Source organism: Azolla caroliniana, unplaced genomic scaffold (genome assembly GCF_043228905.1).
Source record: "Azolla caroliniana isolate FFs.n. ecotype wild unplaced genomic scaffold, voAzoCaro1.0.p SCAF_385, whole genome shotgun sequence".
In the NCBI taxonomy this organism is placed as follows: Eukaryota; Viridiplantae; Streptophyta; class Polypodiopsida; order Salviniales; family Salviniaceae; genus Azolla; species Azolla caroliniana.
In genome coordinates, this window is record NW_028230820.1 from 1 (window position 1) to 25,165 (window position 25,165).

The 25,165-nt window shown below is 44.2% G+C and overlaps 1 protein-coding gene across 1 annotated transcript; it reads left to right on the top strand.

Moving 5' to 3' along the window:
* Positions 1–4,132: 4,132 nt before the first annotated feature.
* Positions 4,133–24,242, top strand: LOC147848342 (uncharacterized). Its single transcript, XM_087338468.1, has 4 exons — positions 4,133–4,221; positions 22,014–22,198; positions 22,607–22,837; positions 24,136–24,242. The coding sequence occupies exons 1-4, from the start codon at positions 4,133–4,135 to the stop codon at positions 24,240–24,242; spliced, it is 612 nt and encodes a 203-aa protein (XP_087194594.1).
* The last annotated feature ends 923 nt before the right edge of the window (positions 24,243–25,165 follow it).

The window sequence follows — 25,165 nt, forward strand, 5'->3', positions numbered from 1 at the left end:
AAATGACAAGAGAGCAAAGCTAGATCCAAAGTCCATGCCATGCATATTCCTTGGATATGGTGATGATGAGTTCGGTTACCGAGTGTGGGATCTGGTCGACAAGAAGGTATTCTGGAGTCGTGATATTATCTTCATGGAGGATAAGACCATTGTCGACTAGGAGTCAGAGAAAAAGATAATGAATTCCAGGTCGCCAGGCAAAGATCAGTTGAAGAAGCTGAGGATCCTTCCGACCGGAAGCCGGATGACACTCGAAGAACCGGATGGATTCGGAGTAGAAACCGAACCGACCGAAGAAGAAGAAGACACTGGAACCGTACAAGATCTTGAATTGGAGGAGGATGAGGAACAAACGGAGGAACCGGTAGTCAAAAAGCAAGGACGGAGATACCCTCTCAGAGAGAGAAGAGCCCCTCGGAGATTTCCAGATGCAGAGCACGTATTGTGAACTATGAGGAGTAGACGAAAAGCTTCGAAGAAGCAATGAAAGACACCCACAGTCGCAAGTGGTTGAGTGCCATGCCGAACGAGATGGATTCCCTACATGAGAACCACACATACGAATTGATGGAGTTGTCGAAAGGAAAGAGGGCACTCCGGCACAAGTGGGTGTACAAGCTAAAACAGGAAATCCACCAAGCTACAAAGCCCGGATTGTGGTGAAGGGGTTCCACCAGAAGAAAGGAGTGGATTTCGACGAGATCTTTCCCCTAGTAGTTAAGATGACTTCCATCTAGATGGTGTTGAGCATAGCGGCAAGCATGAACCTCGAGGTAGAGCAACTAGATGTCAAAACGGTATTCCTCCATGGTGACCTCGAAGAAGAAATCTACATGCAGCAACCGGAAGGATTTGTGGAGAGAGGGAAGGAGCACCTGGTTTATCGGTTGAAGAAGAGCCTATCCGGCTTGAAGCAAGCTCCCCGACAATGGTACTGGAAGTTTGACTCCTTCATGATGGATCAAGGGTACCACAAAATGCAAGCCTGTCACTGCATGTTTGTGAAGAAATTCGACGAAGAAGATTTCGTGATACTCCTTCTTCACGTGGATGACATGTTGATCGTCAGACCGAACCGAACCAAAATCGGGATGCTGAAGAAGGCCTTGAACCGGACCTTCTCCATGAAAGATTTGGGTGCGGCAAGACAAATCTTAGGGATGCACATCATCTGGGACCAGAAGAAGAAGCTATTGTGGTTATCACAAGAAAAGTACGTGACAAAAGTGCTTCAAAGGTTCAACATGTTGGAAGCGAAACCGGTCGGATCGACACTTCCGGCAAATTGCAAGTTTTCCAGAAACCAGAGCCCAAAGACAAAGGTAGAGAAGTCAAATATGACGAAGATACCATATGCCTCTATTGTCGGAAGCTTAATGTACGCAATGGTGTGCACCTGGCCGGATATTGTATATGTTGTCGGAGTAGTCAGCCAGTTCATGAGCAATCCGGGAAGAGAGCACTGGAACGCGGTCAAGTGGATACTCCAATATCTGAAAGGAACCTCGAGTATGTGTCTCCAGTTTGGCTCCGGTAAACCCCAACTTGACGAATTCACAGATTCAGATATGTCGGTTGATGCGGATACCAACCAGTCTACATCCGGATATGTCATGACTTATGCAGGGGGAGCCGTATTGTGGCAGTCGGGGCTGCAGAAGTCTATGGCACTATCGACAATGGAAGTGGGGTACATGGCAATTGTGGAAGCAGGCAAGGAGATAATCTGGATGAAGGACTTCATCAGAGAGCTAGGGATCCGGCAGGAGGAATTCCGGCTCATCTACAATAGTCAAAGTGTCATCCACCTTGCGAAGAATGTGACCTACCATTCCCGGACGAAGTACATCCAGCAGAGGTATCATTGGATCCGAGAGAGAGTAGAAGATCAAGACTTCGTGCTGATGAAGATTCACACCAAGGAGACTGGATCAGATATGCTGACCAAGGTGTTGTAAGCTAACAAACTGGACATGTGCCGGAAACGGATCGGATTAACGAGAAATCCCATGCCAGAGTGAAGGGGGAGTTTGTTAGGAATTCGGTCCCTCCGGATGGGATCTGGACGAGAACCGGAGGAGCCGGTTGAAGGAACTAGATCCGGAAAGGTTCCGGATGAAACCCGAAAACCGGATCGAGTGAATCTGGATGGATCCGATGCAAACCGGATCAAAGGACATATGTGTAAATATGTTTCATAGTGAGCCCATCGAGGCTATATTTGTAAATAGCCCAAATTTCATATATAAGTATAAATATGACTTAGGGCAATCACTTTAAGAGTGATGTGATTCTTGTGAGTGGCCGTAGAGTTGTAGTATACAGAGAGTGAGTGAGAGTGAGAGAGATACAGAACTAGTTTTCTGTTTGTAACTGCCATTGGCGAAGACATAGAGCTCGGGGTCGTTGCCTCTGAGTCTCACTTTGTATTCCTCCTCTCATAATGATAGTTGGAGTCCGTGGGCTCCCGTGGTTTTTCCCGTTTAGGGTTTTCCACGTAAACATCCTGTGTCATCTTAGTTTTAGTTTGTTCTCTTCTATTCCTTGTTGAAGACTTGGTTGTTGCCGAGCGTTATTTTCGTACAGAAACATAAACCATTACCATGATATAGTAATGTTTGTAATTGTACTTTCCATGCAAGCGGGGTGCTCAACTACATCTGGACACAGAGTGTCTAAACGTTTTTCTTTTAGACCATTAATCAAACATGTTAGGTTCTCTGAATGTAGCTTTAAGGTTGATAATTGCTTATCAATTTCATAACAAGAAGACCGCCATGTCTTTATATCTTTCTTCTATGCTTCCAGATGAGTACCCATAGTTGTGAGCTCCTTCTTCAACTCCTCTTTTAACACATCGCTTTCAGAATTTTGGATTGTTGATGCAATCCATTCGTATGTATTCGACATAGATGTGAATTGTTTCTCTGCTGCCATCTCACCAGATGAAACTTCTTCCAAATCGGCCAACAGTGCTTGCATTTTTGTTTGCATGGAAGCTATACAACACAATAATCGTTCTTCATGTTTTTTTGTCAGTGTCACTTTCTGTTTTACAATTTGTTGAGTCAACACAGATGTCTGAGTTGGGATTTCAATATGAGAGGTACCCTCAGACTTCATTGTAGTGTTGGTACTTAAGGACCCTCTATAATGTGATGATCGATGATGAGCAAAATCTTCCCAATCAACTTCAATGCCACCATGGAGTTCACATGAAAATGCACGTGCAAAGACAAATCCTACCTCATTGTTTAGGATATGTTTCATATCATAAACTTGTTCATATCGTGACTTTAGTTCAGTGATATAATCCTTCTTCAATTGAGTGAGGTGGAAACTCTCCTTATCTCGGGTTGTGATGAGCCCCAAGTTTTCATCATCCACATGTCTACGTCTTCATAAGTGTCAAGTCGTGTAGGAAGGAAATAACCTCATCCTAATTTTGTACCTCGAAGGATGTTTGAGTGAATCTTCTTGCCCCGAGTTGTTGAAAACTTTGACCTCCCTCTAGTGGGGGTCATCTTACTTTCTTTGATGGGGGTCCTTTTTTTTTCTTTGCATGGTGTGTTGACATTTTCTTTGACCATTTTCTTCTTCGTGGGTGTCTTCCTTGTCATTAGAATCTTGTCTCTCTTCTTCACCTCACATGCACAACAATGGTAAATAATAGTAAATCATGCACAACAATAGTAAACAATATTAAATAATATACAATTCAAGGAGATGTTGGATATGAAACATAATGTTAACTCCCAATACACAACATATATACATGCATCATAATAGTTCTAAATCAGGTAGGAAAACAAGAATAATAAGGATGACAAGAACAAGTACAAGATCAAGATCATTTAACAAGAACCCTCTTTCAATATATCAACATGTACAAAATTCAAGAACCCTAAATGACAATAACACATAGAACCAAACATACAATAGAACATGTACCAAATGTCATTAAGGTTGGGGTTGTACAAAATTCAAGCACCTATAGAAAATGACATAAGCATGTTGACCGACTCTCAAATTCAAGCATATGCATGTACAAAACTCTGAAATGATCAAGGGAGAACAACAACAACAAAACCCTAAATGATAATAACATATAGAATCAAATATACAGATAAACATGTCCCAAACATCGTTATGGTTGCAGATTTACAAAATTCAAGCACCTATAGAAAATGACATAAGCATGTACAAGACTCTCAAATTCAGGCATATGCATTTACAAAGCACTCAAATGATCAAGGGATAACAACAACAACAACCAAACCCTAAATGATAAAAACAGATAGAATCAAACATACAATAGAACATGTACCAGGTAGAGGGAACACACCAAGTAGAGGGAACTAGGTACTAGAGGGAACACACCAGGTAGAGGGAACACTTGGAGGTAGAGGGAACACGACCAGTAGAGCAGAGACCGATGCGAAGGGAACACGGTGAGAAAACCACACTTCTGAGAACGTGAACGAGTAGAAGGGGGAAGGAAAGAGTGATAGAGAGAGGAGGTACGAACCTAGGGAATCACCGAGTGTAGAGAGAGAGAGACTAATTGATAGTTCGAGATAAACCTTCGAGCCAAGAGAGATAGAGAGACAAAGTGGAAGAGACACTGACTAACTATCTTCATGATTGACTAACTACTAGAGATCTTATATAGTTAAGACCTCCGTACAACATTACCTAGGATTTTACACAAGTGATGTTTTTTCATATTTGAAATCTATTTTCATTGAATGTGACTTTTAATTTTCACACAAGTGATCAACTTTTTAAACCCAAATATTGGATTTACTTTTACTTTTTTAAGTTTTTCCTCCACATGGAATCTAAAGTTTTGGCCAAAAGTTGGTACACTGTAGCATGCTCTGACCCTCTACCAATGCACCATCTCCTTTTCATCAAATTTCAGCCATCACATTGCAACAATTGCGCTAAGCTGGAGGCAAGGAGGACCTTTTCTTATTTGCAGTATCAATGACACCTTCTAGTGACACTCAAGGGAATTTAGACATCCAAATTCCCATAAAATATCAAGACTATGTTGATGTTTTTGACAAAGTCAAAGCTAGTGTTCTTCCAAAGCATCGGTCGTACGACTAGCCTATTGATCTCCAACTAGGAAAAGAGCCACCGTGGGGTTCGATTTACAATTTATCATCCACTGAGCTTGAGGTTCTTCGAGAATACATCGAGGAAAATTTTGCACATTGGTTTATTCGACATTCAAAGTCTCCAACTGGTGCTCCTATCTTTTTTGTGAAGAAAAAGGATGGCAACTCCCTTCGTTTGGTTGTGGACTATCAAGGCTTAAATAAAGTCACCATAAGGAATAGGTATGCTCTACAGTTAATCTCCAGTCTCTTAGAATGCATTGGTGGGGCAAAGTATTTTATCAAAATTGATCTAAGGGGTGCATATAATCTTGTTCGAATTCAACCGGGAGATGAGTGGAAAACTGCATTTCGTACTCGGTATGGTCATTTTGTGTATACAGTCATGCCTTTCGAGCTCACAAATGCACCCGCAGTATTTCAACATATGGCAAATGACATTTTCCGGGATTTCTTGGATATCTTTCTCATCATCTACCTAGATGATCTGTTGATTTACTCTAAAACACAAGAGCATGATATACATGTGCGGAAAGTACTTGAACGCCTAAGAAAGTATGGTCTTTATGCCAAAACTTGAGAAATGCAGTTTTGATTGCAAACAAATCGAATTTTTGGGATACACTATTTCATCCAAGGGTATTTTCATAGATCCGGAAAAAGTCCAAACAATATTGGAATGGAAACCCCCATGCTCAGTTTAGGACGTCTGGTGTTTCCTCAGATTTGCGAAATTCTATCACAAATTCATACGTAATTATTCAAGCATTGTGTTGCCCCTCACCCAACTCACCAAGAAAAATCAAGCATTTTTTTGGAGTATCGAAGCAGACAAGGTTTTTACTTTGCTGAAAGAGGCTTTCACATCAACACTTACCCTAGCGCATATTGATCCCGAAAAGCCATTTACTATTGAGGCGGATGTGTCAGACTTCGGATTGGGGTGTATCCTATCGCAACCAGCCAAGGACAGGTAGGCTCATCTAGTCGTGTTTCACTCGAGAAAATTTACCGTTTCGGAGATAAACTATGAGGTGCATGACAAGGAGTTACTAGCTGTGGTTGACTCATTCGAGCAATGGCGTCATTTTCTAGAAGGATCGTCTCATCAGATTCTCATTTATAGTGATCACAAAAATCTCACATATTTTCAAACAGCGTGAGTATTAAGTAGACGACAAGTTCGGTGGGCCCAATTTCTAACGTGTTTCGATTTCAAGATCATTTTTCGCCCTTGAAAACAACAAGGGAAAGTAGATGCTTTGTCTCAGCGTTCATATCTAGCTCTTCGACTTGGATATGCGGCCTTTGACTATCAAAATCAGATTCTCCTTGGGCCATCAAAGTTACAGGCAACAGCAATTTATGCCACGCCACTTGATTCTAGCCTTCTTGACACTATTCGGCAACAAGTTCACTCTGATGATTTCGCTAAGGATGTCTTATCCCACATTGGTTCAAGTCGTCCATCGTGCTCCACATTGCAAGGGTCATCTCAACATTATCAGGACTTCAAGTGGCAAGATAGCTTACTCTTCTACAACAATCTCCTTTACGTCCCTAACGAATCACCCTGACTTCAAGTGTTAGAACATTGTCATGATGCCCCCCTGGCTGGACATTTTGGTATTGCCAAGACCATTGAGTTGGTGAAACATTCATTTTGGTGGCCTCACTTGCAAAAATTTGTCGAAGATTACGTTCGCACATGTGACACCTGCTATCGTGCCAAAATACCTAGGCATCATCCTTATGGCTTACTACAACCATTACCACCTCCCAGCAAGCCATGGCAGTCTATTTCTATGGATTTCAATCTGCTACCTTCCAAAGGCTTTGATAGTATTTTAACAGTAGTGGATCAGTTCACAAAGATGACACATTTTGTATCATGTGTAAAGACCATTAGTAATGAAGAAACTACAAATCTCATTATGCGTGAGGTGTTTCGCCATCATGGTCTCCCAATGATATTATTAGCGATCGAGCTCCTCAATTTATCTCACACTTTTGGAAGCACCTATGGGCAAGTCTCAAAATCTCCTACAAACTCTCTTCGGCTAAAAAACGGATTGATATTCTGGAGCGCTAACAATGGCCATAGTATGAGATAAAAGAGGAATAAGAGATTAGTATGAAGGGAGGGAGAAGTAAGAAGATAAAGGAAGAGAAGGAAGGAGACCAAAATCGGTTCAAACTACCAGGAGCAGTACTAAGATAGAGAAGTATTGTCAAGAACAGTATTGAGACAGAGAAGGAATTTGCATTAAAAGACGAGGACTAGTACTAAGGGAGGTGTAGAACTCTCGAGAGAAGGAAAGAGTGAGTGAGTGAGAAAGAGAGAGAGAGAGAGAGAGAATGATGATGACAAAATATATATATTATGTTAAGAGAATATACAATAGTAGCTAGGAGGCTTAAGATTGGCGCGATTTGGTTCGAAATAATGCCTTGTGCCTCTTTTTATAGTGTTCTCAGGAGTACTCCTGAAGTTTCTAAAATGTTCCAGAGAAATCTAGAATATACATCAATTTTTTATAGTAAAACTTAAATGAAAATAATATCCTTTATATTACAACATATAGTCTAATGGTCAAGAGGCGACCCAGACCCATGTACCATAAGGTTATGGGTTCGAGTCTTGCCATATCATGACACTTATCATCCACAAACTAACGTACCAATAGAGCGCACAAATCAAAAGCTCGAATTGTATCTTCGATGCTTCATCAGTTATCAACAAGATGATTGGAGTAATATTTTACATCATGTCGAGTTTGCATACAACAACACGGTATACTCTTCTACCAAAGTTACAGCTTTCTTTACCTACACTGGCAACCACCCTCGATGGTGTATCTTGGATCTTCTTGAGGTGTCACGAAACCCTAGTGCGGAGTATCACCTCCACCGACTACAACAAATCCAATTTGAGTTATCTTCACATCTTCAAAAAGCGCAAGCACACCATAAGACCACTTGGCATTGTCTTAGGTTTCCTTTTAAGGTTGGTGACCGAGTATGGTTGCTTTGTCGTCACATCAAGACTACCCGACTGTGTGTTAAGCTCAATTATCAACGCTTAGGTCTTTTTGTCATCATAGCGTGGATTAATGATGCAACATTTCGTCTTAACCTTCCTGCACATATGTGGCTTCACCCAGTCTTTCATAGCTCTCTCTTGGAACCTTTCCACACCTCTTTAATTCCTAATTGTGTTGTACCACCACCGCCTTCGTTCATAGCTCTCTTTCAGAACCTTGCCACACCTCTTTAATTCCTAATTGTGTCGTACCACCACCGCCTTCTGTCAAACTGGTTGATGGCCCCGAATACAAGGTAGTTGTTATTCTCGATTCTAAGATTGTGCACAATAAACTTTATTATCTAGGTGATTGGCTTGGCTATCCTTCGAGTGATCTCACTTGGGAACCTGTCGATAACATTTGTAATGCTCAAGCTCTTATCGACGACTTCCATCGCCACTATCCAAACAAAGCCGGCCCTACAATGTGAACGCCGACTTCCACTCGGCGTTCTCGGAGGAGGGATAGTGTCATGAACAAATTGACCATTATGGTGTCACCCGGACTTGAACCTCAAACCGTCTAATCCATAATTGAAAACCTCAACCATTAAGATAGCTTATTGTCATATGAGAGGATAAAAGCTACTTTTTGTATTACATTGATTATTGTAAAAACTCTAGATCATTCTAGGTTGTTCTAGAATGTCCTAGAACATTAAAGAACATTATAGAAATCTCAAAGTTATTCTATAGGAACCTATAAATAAGGGCATACATGTATTCTCAAATCAATTCGAATCAACACCAGTATTTAGCTCTCATTACATATCTTGTATCCATTCTCTTTCTTTCTCTATCTTAATACACCCATTCGTTCATTTCTTCTCGTGTTCTCTTATATCCCTCTTCCATCACTTTATCTTTTATTCTTGGTTCTAACACCATCATTTGGCCGATTCTATGGGATATTGTGGCCTTGACGAGGTGTATATCGCTTACCTATGCCACTCTACCCTCTATTGAGCCATCACTTGGCCGATTCTATAGGATGTGGTGGTCTTGAGGAGGTACATGTCAACTACCCTAGAGTTTCTTACTTTATGGCATGTTTAATGTTTCATACACCTAATTGATTATTATTCTACTTATTTATTAATTACACAAGTTATCTTCCCTCTTTCTTATTAAGATTTTCTTGTGATTTTCATCTACCCACTCACACTTCACTCTCTCTTTTTTACCATTACTTTTCACGTTTAAAGTATTTACGTGTGTTTACCGATGATGTAACGCTTCCATGTAAACTATTTTTTCGTGAGTGGGCATCATGCCCCTTTTTGAACCATTTCTCCAATGAGTCATCTAGGTTTAACTTATGTTATCGAGCCTTAGAACTCGAGTAAAACCACATGAATTCCCCTATTGATGTTTTACTCATAGAGTTGAGTACTGCATCTTTGCGCGCAACACCACCACCACTTGTATCAACTTCTGCAAATTACAACCACCAGATAAGGATGGATATGTGCATACCTCGTACCATCCATTTATTGTTAGGAAACAGGTCCCTCCGGATGGGAAGTGAGAAGAACCGTGTTGATGAGCAACTTGGAAATCATGGAGATAGCCAACACGGAAGGCTAAACTTGTAAATAGTCGAAAGGTTACATTAGTATGTTAGTATTTAGGGCAATCATGTTAGATAAGTGCATTATTGTAAAGTTACTGTTGATGAGGTTGTTGCCTCTGTAACTGTGAGAGTGAACGAGTGTGAGTGGAAGCGTGGGAGCTCCATAGCCGCCTGTTGGCGAAGCAGGATCTCGAGTGTGTTGCCTCTGAGATCTCTGATTGTATTCCTTTCTCTCATAGTGTTTTGTTTCGGAGTTTGTGGACTCCACGTGGTTTTTTCCCAGTTCGGGTTTCCACGTTAAAATCTGTGTCATTCTCAATTTCTGTATTCTGTTTTTCTTTTCCATTAGATTGACTATTATTCCACACACGTACAACCGGTTGTGGCCAGCAACGATCTGAACTTCAAACTGGTATCAGAGCGAGCAACACAGAAAATGGAAGGAGGTGGGAGCGGCTTCCCATGTATGATGGTTCTAAATTCACAGAACTATGCAGACTGGAAGATTAAGATGGAAGACCTTCTCATTGTAAAAGACCTGTACGAGCCAATCGATAGATCAGAAATACCAAAGGGGGTATTGGAGTCGGATTGGAAGCTTCTAAATAGGAAAGATGTGGCCACTATCCGACAGTGTGTCAACGTAAGTGTCCTTCAGCACGTGGCAAACGACACGAATGCCCACGAGATGTGGCAGAAGTTGTTGGGTCTTTATGAGAGGAAGAATGCGCTCAACAAAACCTCATTGATGAGGAAAATAGTAAACCTGAAATACAGAGACGGCGAGAGCATGGTTGAACACGTAAGCACATTCATGGGGTATGTAAATCAACTTGCAGCGATCAAGTTCCCCTTGGATAATGTAATGCAAGCAATCATGTTGATGTGTACGTTGCCGGAAAGCTGGGAGAACTTGGTGGTTACTCTCAGCACCTCCTGCCAATAAGAGAACTTGTCTTTGCAGACGGTGAAGACAAGCATCCTGAACGAGGAGGCGCGTCGGAAGGACAAGGAACCGATCCCCAACTCAAAAGCGCTCCTTTCTAAATCGGAACGTGGAAGACAAAGGAACCGGAGTCCCCAGAACCGGGAAAAATCGGGGACACGGTCAAAGTCAACAGGGAGGCCTACTTGCTTCTACTGCGGGAAGTCGGGGCACTTCCAGAAGAACTATCAACATTTACCGATTCGAAGAATTCATCAGACCGAAACGGTTCGGATCGGCGAGGGCAGGACCGGAAAGGAACGATGGCAATCATAGCAAACGAAGAGAAGCTAATGCTTATCACTGAGGAGAGTGAGCTGAACCTTGCCAGCGACGAGATGACCTGGGTGCTCGATTCCGGAGCGTCGTTCCACTTGACCCCAGATAGAAAATGCTTCTTATCCTACTCAACTGGTGACCACGGCCGTGTTCGAATGGGGAATGAAGGTACATGCCGAATTGTCAGCTTAGGAGATGCGTGGTTGACAACATCAACCGGATGCAAGATGCTGCTAAAGGATGTTCGACATGTTCCGGAGGTTCGATTGAACCTAATATCAGCCGGTCGGCTAGATGATGAAGGCTACACGGGTAGCATCCGGAACGGTGTTATGAAGTTCAGCAAAGGGAGCCTGATTGTGGCTCAGGCCCGGAAAGTCAACACTTTGTACCTGATGAATGCCCGGTTATGTCCGGAGGAAGTGAACGTGGCATCTGACACTTTCGGTGAGTTGTGGCACAAGAGGTTGTGTCACATGAACGAGAAGGGGATGAAGAGGCTTGCAGACGACAACCTCATTCCAGTGAAGAACGTGCACTTGGAGAAGTGCACTGATTGTCTGACCGGTAAACAAAACCGGACCTCCTTCCGATCGTGTTGGGAGACAGGTCCCTCCGGATACGGAGAGCCGGATGGTGCAAACCCGGTGAGAACCGGATGAGGAGTACCCGGCTACGGAGAGCTGGATGGTGCAGACCCGGTGAGAACCGGATGAGGAGTACCCGGCTACGGAGAGCCGGATAGTGCAGACCCGGTGAGAACCAGATAAGGAGTACCTGGCTACGGAGAGCCGGATGGTGCAGACCCGGTGAGAACCAGATGAGGAGTACCCGGCTACGGAGAGCCGGATGGTGCAGACCCGGTGAGAACCGGATGAGGAGTACCTAGCTACGGATAGCCGGATGGTGAAGAGCCGGTGAGGAGTGCTCACCGGATGAAGAGACATATTCGTAAATATGTTTCTGAGAGTCCATAGAGGCTATATTTGTAAATAGCTGAAAAGTCATATTAGTATAAGTATGACTTAGGGCAAACTTTTAGTATTTTATTGTTGTCTGCGCGAGATCCGAGCGCGTAACTGTGTACAGAGAGAGAGAAAGAGAGAGAGGAAGAGGTCGCTGCCTCTATTGTAACCGCCACCTATGGCGAAGATCGTGAGCATGAGGTCGTTGCCTCCGTGAACTGACTGTTGTACATTCTAGCATAGTGATAGTTTGCAGCCTGTGGGTTGCCGTGGTTTTTCCCTAGTTTGGGTTTTTCACGTCAACATCCTGTGTACTCTTCTCTTCTTTGTGTCGTGTGTTTCATTTCCCGTTTTTTGTGTATGATTCTAAGCTCAGTTGTGGCTGAGCGTTGCGTATAAGGAGCGTGCGGTTCCTGTCAAGTGGTATCAGAGCGAAACGACACAGAAAATAGACGAATCGTTGGGCGGCATGTTCAAGCTCACCGGCTCCAACTATTCAGTATGGAAGTCGAAGATGAGGGATATGCTTGTGGTTAAAGATCTTTGGTTGCCGGTTCAGTTTGGGGACAAGAGACCAGACAAAATCGATGCCACGATATGGGAGGTGATGCACATGAAGACAACGGCGTACATACGGTGCTTCATCGACATGAGCCTATACAACAACTTCAATGAAGAGAGCAAGGCTCATGAGCTCTGGGAGAAGATCGGCATTATGTTTCAGAACAAAAATGTTGTTCATCAGGTTTCGGTATTCCGGAAGCTAGTAAGACTCCAGTACCAAGATGGCTCCAGCATGGCGGAGCACATGAATGCCTTCCAGGGGCTGATCCACCAGGCAACTTCATTGGAAGTACCTCTCGTCGATGAGGTACTAGCGCTACTCCTGCTCGGTTCCCTCCCGGATAGCTGGGAGATGTTGGTTGTCACTTTGGGCAACGCCGGGCCGGAAGGAAAGCGGTTATCCCTAGCAAGAGTAAAGCTGAGCTTGCTAGATGAGGAGGCGCGTCGGAAAGATAAGAATACGAGCTCCGACTCCGAAGCGCTCCTTACCGAATCGGAACGCGTAAGACATAGAAACCATAGTCCCCAGAACCGGGAGAAGTGGGGGACATGATCAAAGTCAAGGGGGAGGCCTACTTGCTTTTATTGCGGCAAGCCGAGACACTTCCAAAAGAACTGTCGGCATTTCCGAAAAGACAAGGAAACCGACGGTACCGATTCAAAGCGGATACCGGACCGGAACGGTAAAGACCGGAGGGGGCCGGGCCGGAAGGGAACGACGGCAATCACGGCAAGTGAAGAAGAGTTGATGCTCATCACCGAGGAGAATGAGATAAACCTTGCCGGCGATGAGACGACCTGGGTGGTAGACTCCGGAGCGTCGTTCCACCTTACCCCAGACCGGAAATGCTTCTCATTCTACTCAGCCGGTGATCACGGCTGTGTCCAGATGGGGAATGAAGGTACATGCCGAATTGTCGGCATAGGAGACGTGTGGCTGACAACACCAACCGGAAGCAAGTTGCTGTTGAAGGATGTCCGACACGTTCCGGAGGTTCGTCAGAACCTGATATCAGCCGGTCGGCTAGATGATGAAGGCTACATGGGTAGCATCCAGAACGGTGTCATGAAGTTCAGCAAAGGGAGCCTGATTGTGGCTCGGGCCCGGAAGGTCAACACACTGTACCTGATGAATGCCCGGTTATGTCCGGAAGAAGTGAACATGGCATCCGACACTGCCGGTGAGCTGTGGCACAAGAGGCTGTGTCATATGAGCGAGAAGGGGATGAAGAGGCTTGCAGACGACAACCTCATTCCAGTGAAGAACGTGCACTTGGAGAAGTGCATTGATTGTCTGACCGGTAAGCAAAACCGGACCTCCTTCCGACCAAGGCCACCGATGAGACGTAATGCACCACTGGATAAGGTGCATACGGATGTGTGTCAAGTAAACACGAAGTGACATGCCGGAGCACAGTACTTCGTGACGTTCATTGATGACCACAGTCGGAAGCTGTGCGCCACACCGTTGAAGACGAAGGATCAGGTGCTATCCGTATTCAAAGAGCTCCACGCGATAGTGGAAAGAGAAACCGGCCGGAAGTTGAAGGCGATTCGAGCAGATAACGGAGGTGAATATTGGGGGCAGTTCGAGGAGTATTGTCGCTCGAAGGGAATACGGCTCGAATTTACTGTGCCGAAGACACGGGAACTAAACGGACTGGCCGAGAGGATGAACCGGACCATAATGGTGAGGGTCCGGAGTATGCTAGCGCATGCAAAACTACCCAAGAAGTTTTGGGTTGAGGCATTGTCGACGGTGACATATGCGATAAATAGATCACCCTCAGTACCCTTGGACAGAGATACGCCACAGAGAGTGTGGACCGGTAAGGAAGTATCCTACCGGCATCTGAAGGTGTTCGGGTGTCTCGCGTACATGCATGTAGCTAAGGACCGGAGAGGAAAGTTAGATCCAAAGAACCAGCCATGCATATTCCTCGGTTACGGTGACGATGAGTTCGGCTACTGAGTGTAGGACCTAGTCGACAAGAAGGTATTCCGGAGTCGAGATATTATCTTCATGGAGGACAAGACGCTCGCCGACTGGGAGTCGGAGAAGAAGATAATGAACTCTGAGTCGACCGGTAAGGAGCGACTCTACGATGAGCAGACCCAACTGGCAAGAGACCGGTTAGCACTCGAGGGACCAGCCGGTTACGGTGAGGATACTGAATAGGCTGAAGAAGAAGTAGAGGAAGCTGAAACCGGAACCGGCCAAGACCCCGAATCAGATTCGGATGAAGAGCAAATGGAGGAGCCGGTTACCGAAGCCCGAAGACAGAGATATCCTCTCAGAGAGAGAAGGGCGCCCCGGAGATTTCCGGATGCAGAGCATGTTCTACTGACCGATGAGGGGGAGCCGGAAAGCTTTAAAGAAGCGAAGGATGACACCCATAGCCGCAAATGGTTAAGTGCCATGCAAGATGAGATGGATTCCCTGCATGAGAACCATACGTACGAATTGGTGGAGTTGCTGAAAGGAAAGTGGGCACTCTGAAACAAGTGGGTGTACAAGTTGAAACCGGGAGATGCCGGCAACCCCCCGAGATACAAAGCCAGGATCGTGGTGAAGGGGTTCCAGCAGAAGAAGGGCATGGACTTCGACGAGATATTTGCCCCGGTTGTAAAGATGACCTCCATCCGGATGGTGCTGAGTATAGCGGCAAGCATGGACCTTGAGGTAGAGCAGCTGGAGGTGAAGACGACATTCCTTCACGGCGACCTCGAAGAGGAGATCTACATGCAGCAACTGGAAGGATTCATGGAGAAAGGGGAGCACTTGGTATGCCGGTTGAAGAAGAGCCTCTACGGGTTGAAGCAAGCCCCCCAGCAATGGTACCGGAAGTTCGACTCCTTCATGACTGATCAAGGGTACCACAAGACACAGGCCGATCACTGCGTGTTTGTGAAGTAGTTCGAAGGAGGCGACTTCCTGATACTCCTTCTGTACGTGGACGACATGTTGATTGTCGGACGAGACCAAGTCAAAATACGGATGCTGAAGAAGGCACTCCAACGGACCTTCTCAATGAAAGACTTGGGTCCGGCAAGGCAGATGCTGGGGATGCACATTATCCGGAACCGGTCAGTGAAGCAATTATGGCTGTCACAGGAGAAGTACGTGACAAAGATGCTTCACCGGTTCAACATGTCGGAAGTGAAACCGGTTGGATCGACACTTACGGCAAACTACAGGTTATCCGGTAAGCAAAGCCCGAAGACGAAAGCAGAGAAGGCGGATATGATGAAGATTCCATATGCCTCTGCCGTCGGGAGCTTGATGTACGCAATGGTGTGTACCCAACCGGATATAGGATACGCAGTCGGAGTGGTGAAATGGTTTATGAGCAATCCCGGCAAGGAGCACTGGAACGCGGTCAAATGGATACTCTAGTATTTGAAGGGCACTTCAAATATGTGTCTCCGATTCGGCTCCGGAAAACCTCAACTTGACGGTTTCACCGATTCGGACATGTCGGCTGATGTGGATACCAGCCGGTCTACATCCGGGTATGTAATGACATATGCAGGGGGAGCTGTCTCGTGGCAGTCGAGGCTGCAGAAGATGGTTGCATTGTCAACCACGGAGGCGGAGTACATGGCGGTTGTGGAAGCCGGCAAGGAAATATTATGGATGAAGGACTTCATCGGAGAGCTCGGTATCCGGCAAGATGAATACCGACTCTATTGCGACAGTCAAAGTGCCATCCATCTTGCTAAGAATGCGGCCTACCATTCCCGGACGAAGCATATCTAGCGAATATATCATTGGATCCGAGAAAGAGTAGATGACCAGGAGTTTTCACTGACGAAGATCCACACGGCCGAGAACGGGTCAGATATGCTAACCAAAGTGCTGACAACCGACAAGCTGGACGCATGCCGGAAGAGGATCAGACTAGTAAGACACAACATGCCGGAGTGAAGGGGGAGTTTGTTGGGAGACAAGTCCCTCCGGATGGGAAGGGAGGAGAACAGTGTTGATGAACAAACTAGGCCGAGGCCGGAACCGGATGAGGAGTACTCGGCTACGGAGAGCCGGATGGTGAAGACCCGGTGAGGAGTGCTCACCGGATGAAGAGACATATTCGTAAATATGTTTCTGAGAGTCCATAGAGGCTATATTTTTAAATAGCTGAAAAGTCATATCAGTATAAGTATGACTTAGGGCAAACTTTTAGTATTTCATTGTTGTCTGCGCGAGATCAGATCGCGTAACTGTGTACAGAGAGAGAGAGAGAGAGAGAGAGAGAGAGAGAGAGAGAGAGGAAGAGGTCGTTGCCTCTGTTGTAACCGCCGCCTGTGGCGAAGATCGTGAACACGAGGTCATTGCCTCCGTGAACTCACTGTTGTTCATTCTAGCATAGTGATAGTTTGTAGCCTGTGGGCTGCCGTGGTTTTTCCCTAGGTTGGGTTTTCCACATAAACATCTTATGTACTCTTCTCTTCTTTGTGTCGTGCGTTTCATTTCCCGTTTTCTGTGTATGATTCTAAGCTCAGTTGTGGCCGAGCGTTGCATATAGGGAGCGTGCGGTTCGTGTCAGATCGAGTCCACCAATCAGACGTAATGCACCACTAGAGTTGGTGCATACTGATGTGTGTCAAGTGGACACGAAGTCACATGCCAAATCGCAGTACTTCGTGACATTCATAGATGACCACAGCCGAAAGTTGTGGGTCACACCATTGAAGACGAAGGATCAGGTGTTGTCCGTCTTCAAAGAGCTCCACGCAAGAGTGGAAAGAGACACCGGCCAGAAGCTGAAGGCGGTTCGAGTAGATAACGGAGGAGAATACCAGGGGCAATTCAAGGAGTACTGCCGCTCGAAGGGAATCCGGCTCGAATTTACCATGCCGAAGACGCCGGAACTAAACGGGTTGGCCAAGAGGATGAACTAGACCATAATGGAGAGGGTCCGGAGTATGAACCCAAGACATTTTGGCTTGAGGCACTATCAACGGCGACATATGTGATAAATAGATCACCCTCAGTACCCTTGGATGGAGACACGCCGCAGAGAGTCTGGACCGGTAAGGAAGTGTCCTACCGGCATCTGAAGGTATTCGGGTGTCTTGCATACGTGCATGTAGCTAAAGACCGTAGAGGAAAGTTAGATCCGAAGACCCGGCCATGCATATTCCTCGGTTACGGCGACGATGAGTTCGGTTACCAAGTGTGGAACCCTATCGACTAGAAAGTATTCCGGAGTCGAGATATTATCTTCATGGAGGACAAGACGCTCGTTGACTGGGAGTCGGAGAAGAAGATAATGAACTCCGAGTCGACCGGTAAGGAAAATTTTCAATTTGATGAAATGCAGTTCCAACCGGCAAGAAGCCAATTAGCCCTCGATGAACCGGCCGGTGACGGTGAGGAGACAAAACCGGCCGAAGAAGAAGGAATAGGTGAAACCGAAACCGGACAAGACCCCATATCGGATTCGGATGAAGAGAAAACATAGTAGCCGGTTACCGAAGCCCAAGGACGCAGATATCCTCTCAGAGAGAGAAGGCCCCCGTGGAGATTTCCGGATCCAGAGCACGTGTTGCTAACCGATGAGGGGGAGCCAGAAAGCTTCGAGGAAGCTAAAAGTGACGCCCATAGCCGCAAATGGTTAAGTGCCATGCAGGATGAGATGGATTCCTTGCATGAGAACCATATGTACGAATTGGTGGAGTTGCCAAAAGGAAAGCTGGAACTTCGAAACAAGTGGGTGTACAAGTTGAAACCGGGAGATGACGACAACCCCCCGAGATGCAAAGCTAGGATCGTGTTGAAGGGGTTCCAGCAAAAGAAGGGCGTGGACTTCGACAAGATATTTTCCCCGTTAGTAAAGATAACTTCCATCCGGACGGTGCTGAGTATAGCGGCAAGCATGGACCTCGAGGTAGAGCAGCTGGACGTGAAGACGGCATTCCTTCATGGTGACCTCGAAGAGGAGATCTACATGCAGCAACCGGAAGGATTCGTGGAGAAAGGGAAGGAGCACCTGGTTTGCCGGTTGAAGAAGAGCATGTACGGACTGAAGCAGGCTCCCAGACAATGGTACCGGAAGTTCGACTCCTTCATGACTGACCAAGGGTATCACAAAACGCAAACCGATCACTGCATGTTTCTGAAGAAGTTCGAAGGAGGCGACTTCCTGATACTCCTTCTATACATGGACGACATGTTGATCGTCGGACGGGACCAAGACAAAATACGGATGCTGAAGAAGGCTCTCAATCGAACTTTCTCAATGAAAGACTTGGGCCCAGAAAGACAGGTATTGGGGATGCACATCATCCAGGACCGGTCAAAGAAGCAATTGGGGTTGTCACAGGAGAAATATGTGACAAAGGTGCTTCACCGGTTCAACATGTTAGAAGCGAAACCGGTCGGATCGACACTCCTGGCAAACTACAGATTATCCGGTAAGCAAAGCCCGAAGACGAAAGCAGAGAAGGCGGATATGATGAAGGTTCCATATGCCTCTGCCGTCGGGAGCTTAATGTACGCAATGGTGTGTACTCGACCGGATAGTGGATACGCAATCGGAGTGGTGAGTCGGTTTATGAGCAATCCCGGCAAGGATCATTGGAACGCGGTCAAATAGATACTCCGGTACTTGAAGGGCACTTCGAATATGTGTCTCTGATTCGGCTCCGGTAAACCTCAACTTGACGGTTTTACCGATTCGGATATGTCGGCTTATGTGGATACCTGCCGGTCTACATCTGGGTATGTAATGACATATGCAGGGGCAACTGTTTCGTGGCAGTCCAGGCTATAGAAGACGGTTGCGTTGTCAACCACGGAGGCGGAGTACATGGCGGTTGTTGAAGCCGTCAAGGAAATCTTATGGATGAAGGACTTCATCGGAGAGCTCGGTATCTGGCAAGATGAATATTGGCTCTATTGTGACAGTCAAAGTGCCATCCACCCTGCTAAGATCGCAACGTACCATTCTAGGGCGAAGCACATCCAACGAAGGTATACTAGATCCGGGAGCGAGTAGAAGATCGAGAGTTCATGCTGACGAAGATCCACACGGCCGAGAACGGGTCAGATATGTTGACCAAAGTACTGATACCCGACAAGCTGGATGCATGTCGGAAGCGGATCGAAGTAGTAAGACATCCCATGCCGGAGTGAAGGGGGAGTTTGTTAGGAAACAGGTCCCTCTAGATGGGAAGTAAGAAGAAACCAGAAATCATGGAGATAACCAACACGGAAGGCTAAACTTTTAAATAGTCGAAAGGTTACATTAGTATGTAAGTACTTAGGGCAATCATGTTAGATAAGTGCGTTATTGTAAAGTTATTGTTGACGAGGTTGTTGCCTCTGTAACTATGAGAGTGAACGAGTGTGAGTTGAAGCGTGGGAGCTCCATAGCCGCATGTTGGTTAAACAGGATCTCAAGGTCGTTTCCTCTTAGATCTCTGATTGTATTCCTTTCTCTCATAGTGTTCTGTTTCGGAGTTTGTGGACTCCACGTGGTTTTTTCCCAGTTCGGGTTTCCACATTAAAATCTGTGTCATTCTCAGTTTTTGTATTCTGTTTTTCCTTTCCATTAGATTGACTAGTATTCCGCACACGTACAACCGGTTGTGGCAGGCAACGATCTGAACTTCATTTATTTGTGACAATTATTTTTAGTAGACAACACATGGTTTTCTGAACCTTGTTTTTGTCACTTCTTGACGCTAATAGGTAGTGACTTATTTTTCTTTCTTTTTTCATAACATTTGCTTGCTACTCGCAAGACTAAAATATTACTTGCGAGTGCACTTGTTTTTGCATATAATACACTTTCTCGACCATATCAATACATGTTGAGGTTGCATTTTAATATAAGGCTAACTAGGAAATTACATTGATGCTAGAACCATGGCTGAGCCTCGGGAAGCCGCCATGATAGGGATGGATATGTGCATACCTCACACCATCCATTTATTTGTGGCAATTTTTTGTAGTAGACAACGCATGGTTTTTTGAACCTTGTTTTCGTCACTTCTTGACGCTTATAGGTAGTGGCTTAGTTTTCTCTTTTTTTTCATAACATTTGCTTGCTACTCGCAAGACTAGAATATTACTTGCGAGTGCACTTGTTTTTACACGTAATTTACACTTTCTTGACCATATCAATACATGTTGAGTTGGCATTTTAATATAAGGCTAACTAGGAAATTACATTGATGCTAGAACCAAGGTTGAGCCTAGGGAAGCCGCCATGAGTATTCAAGAAAGAGATCCGAGAAAGACATCTTTGGTATGTTTTCCCCCATGGTTTTTAAAACACCATAGTGTTACCATAGTTATTAGATCTTGAATCACATCTCATATTTCCAGAGGGGTAAGGACATGAGATGCTTTCTTGGCTAAGGTTCTTCCAATCAAAATTTCAAGCATTCATTTTGCTTGTGTATTTTCTGAACCTCGCAACTTGTGTACACGCAACTTGCATCATGGAATAAATTTTGAACACTATTGGAGCGATCCCTCTGATAGAGACCTCTCAAGTCCAATCCGCATCTCGCATACAACCTGAGATCACTATTGAGAAATTGCTCACTACTACCTTGAATCAATTGGCTAGAATGAGGCCAAGAATATGGCTTTGGAAAAGAAATTCCAAGAATTGACTATTGAGTCCAAGAAAGAAGGTGAACCTTCTTTCATAGTCATGCCATTCAAGGAAGATAAGAAAGAAAGAACCGAGGAGGCCAGATTCAAGGGAGATAAGAAAGAAAGAACCAAGGAGGCCAGTAACACTTGGCTTGGTCGTTGGGAGTCTCACTTTGATCTCCATCCCAAGCCCGATGCTGTAAAAATTGGTTATGTCGGTTGTGAGGAAGGTTATTGAGCTACTGCTTGGTGGCACGGCCTAAGGACTGCAAAGAACTTACCCACCACTTGGGAAGGTTTTGTCGATGTTTTTAAGAAACTGTTCTTGCAGTCACCTTCTCAAACCGAACAAGCGCAAAACTGGCTCACGTTGTCGAGCAAGCCATTTACCTCTCTCGAGGATTTTGTGCATCATGCTCGAACCTAGATCCAAAAATCGGGACTTACGGGTAGGAAATGGTTTGTCGCTTGTTTTTTGAATGGTATTCCCAATGGGGATTACCATTGGATTTTCCATGACAAGGACCCCATGACTTTCGAGGAAGCCGTCAACATTTTACTTCGGTACCATAGGACTTCCAAGAAAGACCACGATAAACCTGAGTTTGCAAAAACTCAAAATGTCAAGTTCATTGGGAAACGTAAGCAATCCAGTGACACTCTTGACCGTGACTCAAAGAAACCGAACCTCTTCTATGCATATGGCAAGAAGCAGAGCCACACAAAGGATAGATGTTGTCGTCTTGAAAGGAAGTCAATGAACACCCCTCCCTCCTCAAGACAAATCTACGAGTCACACAAGTGAGTCTTTTGATGTTATTGAAGGTCATACCAACCACTAAGTTCATGTGAATGCACTTTTCCTTCACATTTACTTGGACCTAATGATTTACTCCGAGCAGTCGGGTATATCAATGGAACACAAGCACATTTCTTGTTTGATTCTGGTAGTTCTCACAATTTTCTTAATGATCACTTGGTGCAGCAAATGCAACTCCACATAAAAGCAAGTGATCATATCTATCAAGTTCACATGGCAAATGGAGGCGTTCAATACATCAATGGCATTGTTTGTCAACTGCCAATTCAAATAGATACCTATCTGGAGAAGCTTGACTTTCATGTTGTGAAACTACAATCCGCAAATATCATTTTAGAATACCCTTGGTTTTTTAATAAAAACCCTTCTTTGTCCATTGATTGGGTTAATCACTCAATCACATTTGAACTTAATAATTGTAAACATTTTATTCAATGTTCCAAAATTCCTTCTCATTCACTTGTGTCTTATAAATCTATAAGTGATTATTCTAGTTCATCAATTTATTCGTGTGTAATTGATCCCGAGCTTCAATTTTATTATTTTAATATTGACGCTAAACAATTACCACATTATGAACGACAATTACTCGACTCTATTTTAGCTGATTTCCAAGACGTGTTTCCTAATGAATTGTGGCTTACGTTACCACCAAAACGTAATATGGAACATCAGATTGAACTCATCCTGAGTGCTGCTCCTGTGACCATTCCACCTTATCGACTTAGTCGATTAGAAGACAATGAGATCACTAAACAACTTAAGGAATACTTGAGTATGGGCCACATTAGGTATAGTAAATCACCTTGGGTTGTGCCAGTTCTATTAGGTAAGAAGAAGGAAGGTTCATGGCGAATGTGTATCAATTATCTCCATTTGAATAAAATGACAATAAAAAATTCATATATGTTACCTCGTGCCAATGATTGTTGCCGGTTAGGAACACAGCCTACCCTCACTCCTTCGGGGTAGGTATCAAGGTGATCATGGTGCAAGGGTAGGATCTTGCATAGCGCGTGGAACGTATTGACTTATATCGTTAGAGCGTGTTTACCAAAGGCGTAAAACTAGAGACAGCTACAACCGAGCTCCTAATGTGCGTAACTACGCACATGTCCTCCTCTTACACACTTACGCTTAAACAACCACACAGAGACAACAGAGAAGAGACCAGAGATAAAAGACGGAGCTCGGAGAAGACAAAAACTATATTAAACGACTGTGCTCAGAAATGGCTAACCCTTTACAATGTTCATATGCCCTTTATATCATAGGGCCTAGTCGGTTACGCTTCCTGCGTGAACCGTTACACATGTTACTTCAATGCTTCTATTATAATTAATACGCCTCTTTATCATGCATTATTTACGTTTTTCCTCTTATGGAGGACAACAATGATTTGATTGATTGTTTGCATGGGGCCGATATTTTACAAAAATTGACTTACGAACAGGTTATCATCAGATTTGCATTGCCGAGGACGATATTCCTAAAACTGTGTTTCGTATGCACTATGGCCATTATGAGATTTTATTCATGCCTTATGGATTGACTAATGCTCCAACCACATTCCAACAAGTGATGAATGACGTTTTTCGAGATCAACTTGGTGATTTTGTTGTCGTCTTCTTGGATGATATTCTCATATATAGCCGCACCTTGCAAGATCATGTTCAACATGTTTGATTTGTTTTGCAAAAGTCGCATGACAACTCTTTCTATGAAAAAATTCAAAATGTGATTTTTTCCAAAAATCTATTGTGTACCTAAGTCATTAAATTACAGAAAATGGTGTTGAAATTGAACCTTCTTGTATTGAAAAGGTTAAACTATGGCCCATTCCTCGTAATATTCGTGAATTTCGATCATTCTTAGGATTTGTTGGATTTTTACGAAAATCAATTCGTAACTATTCCAAATTGAGTACACCATTAACTGGCCTTTTAAAAGGTCATCCACGCAAGTCTGTCAAACCAATTTCCTGGAATGAAAAACTTGGCACATCATTTGAGACACTCAAAGAGCATGTGTGTCAAGCTCCCACTCTTCTATTACCGGACCCTTCCAAGCCTTTCTCAATTGAAACCAATGCTAATGATTATGCTATTGGTGTTGTCCTTTATCAAGGCGGTCACCCTATCACTTTTAAAAGTAAAAGGCTTGATGCTACTCAATCTCTGTATTCGGTTCAAGAGAAAGAGTTGTTCGCGGTAATACATGGACTAAAAACATAGAGGCATTATCTCTATGGAAATCAATTTGTGGTTACAACGAACCATCAATCCTTTAGGTATTTTTGTGACGAGCCGGATCTTGTTGGTGTTAAAGGCCATTGAGCTGACCTTATGCAAGATTTTGATTTTTCCATACGGTATTCCAAGGGTTCTATGAACACCATTGCAGATGCTCTTAGTCACATTAAAGAAGTTAACATGGTTAGTGTCATGATATGGCAAGACTCAAACCCATGACCTTATGTTATATGGGTCGAGCTCTTGACCATTATACCATCTATTGTAATACGTAGGACATTATTTTCATTTAAGTTTTATTATAAGAAATTAATGTATATTCCAGATTTCTCTAGAACATTCTATAAGCTTCAGGATTACTCCTGAGAACACTATAAAAGAAGGAACTAGGCATTATTTTGAACCAAATTGGTTCAACGCCGGTCTTAAGCCTCATAGCCCTTTTGTACTTACTCTTCACATAATATATCATCTGTTATCATCATCTCTCTCTCTCTCATCCTCTCTCTCTCGTCCTTGCCATGTCTCTCTCTCTCCTCTTCTCTCTTTCTCTCTCTCGGGAGTCTTACGCAGTCCCGTCCTCTTAGTACTAATAGTACTTCCCTTCTCTAGTACTAATTCTCTCTTTGTTTTAGTACTATTCCTGACAGTTTCAACCAATTTTCCCTCTCTAGTTTTTCTTTTGGTTTCCCTCATCCTCTTATCCTTTTTCTTTACAATGGCTTTTGTTAGCGCCCACGAATACCAATCTGTTTTCTCCGAGCTACAGTGTCTAAAAGAAAAATTGGTTGCCTTGGAACAAGAAAACCAACGGTTGTTAGGGGATCTTCAACAAATCACCCTAGAAAAACAGCAAACGTAGCAACAACATGGGGAATTGCAACAGCAACATGGGGAGTTAGCAT

Excerpts from the sequence above, each read along its gene's own strand:
- LOC147848342 (XM_087338468.1), top strand. The coding sequence starts at position 4,133 with ATGTCCCAAACATCGTTATGGTTGCAGATTTACAAAATTCAAGCACCT. Across the intron at positions 4,222-22,013 it reads TACAAGACTCTCAAATTCAG|GTCATACCAACCACTAAGTT; the intron begins GCATATGCATTT and ends ATGTTATTGAAG. Across the intron at positions 22,199-22,606 it reads GCAACTCCACATAAAAGCAA|TTTTAGCTGATTTCCAAGAC; the intron begins GTGATCATATCT and ends TACTCGACTCTA.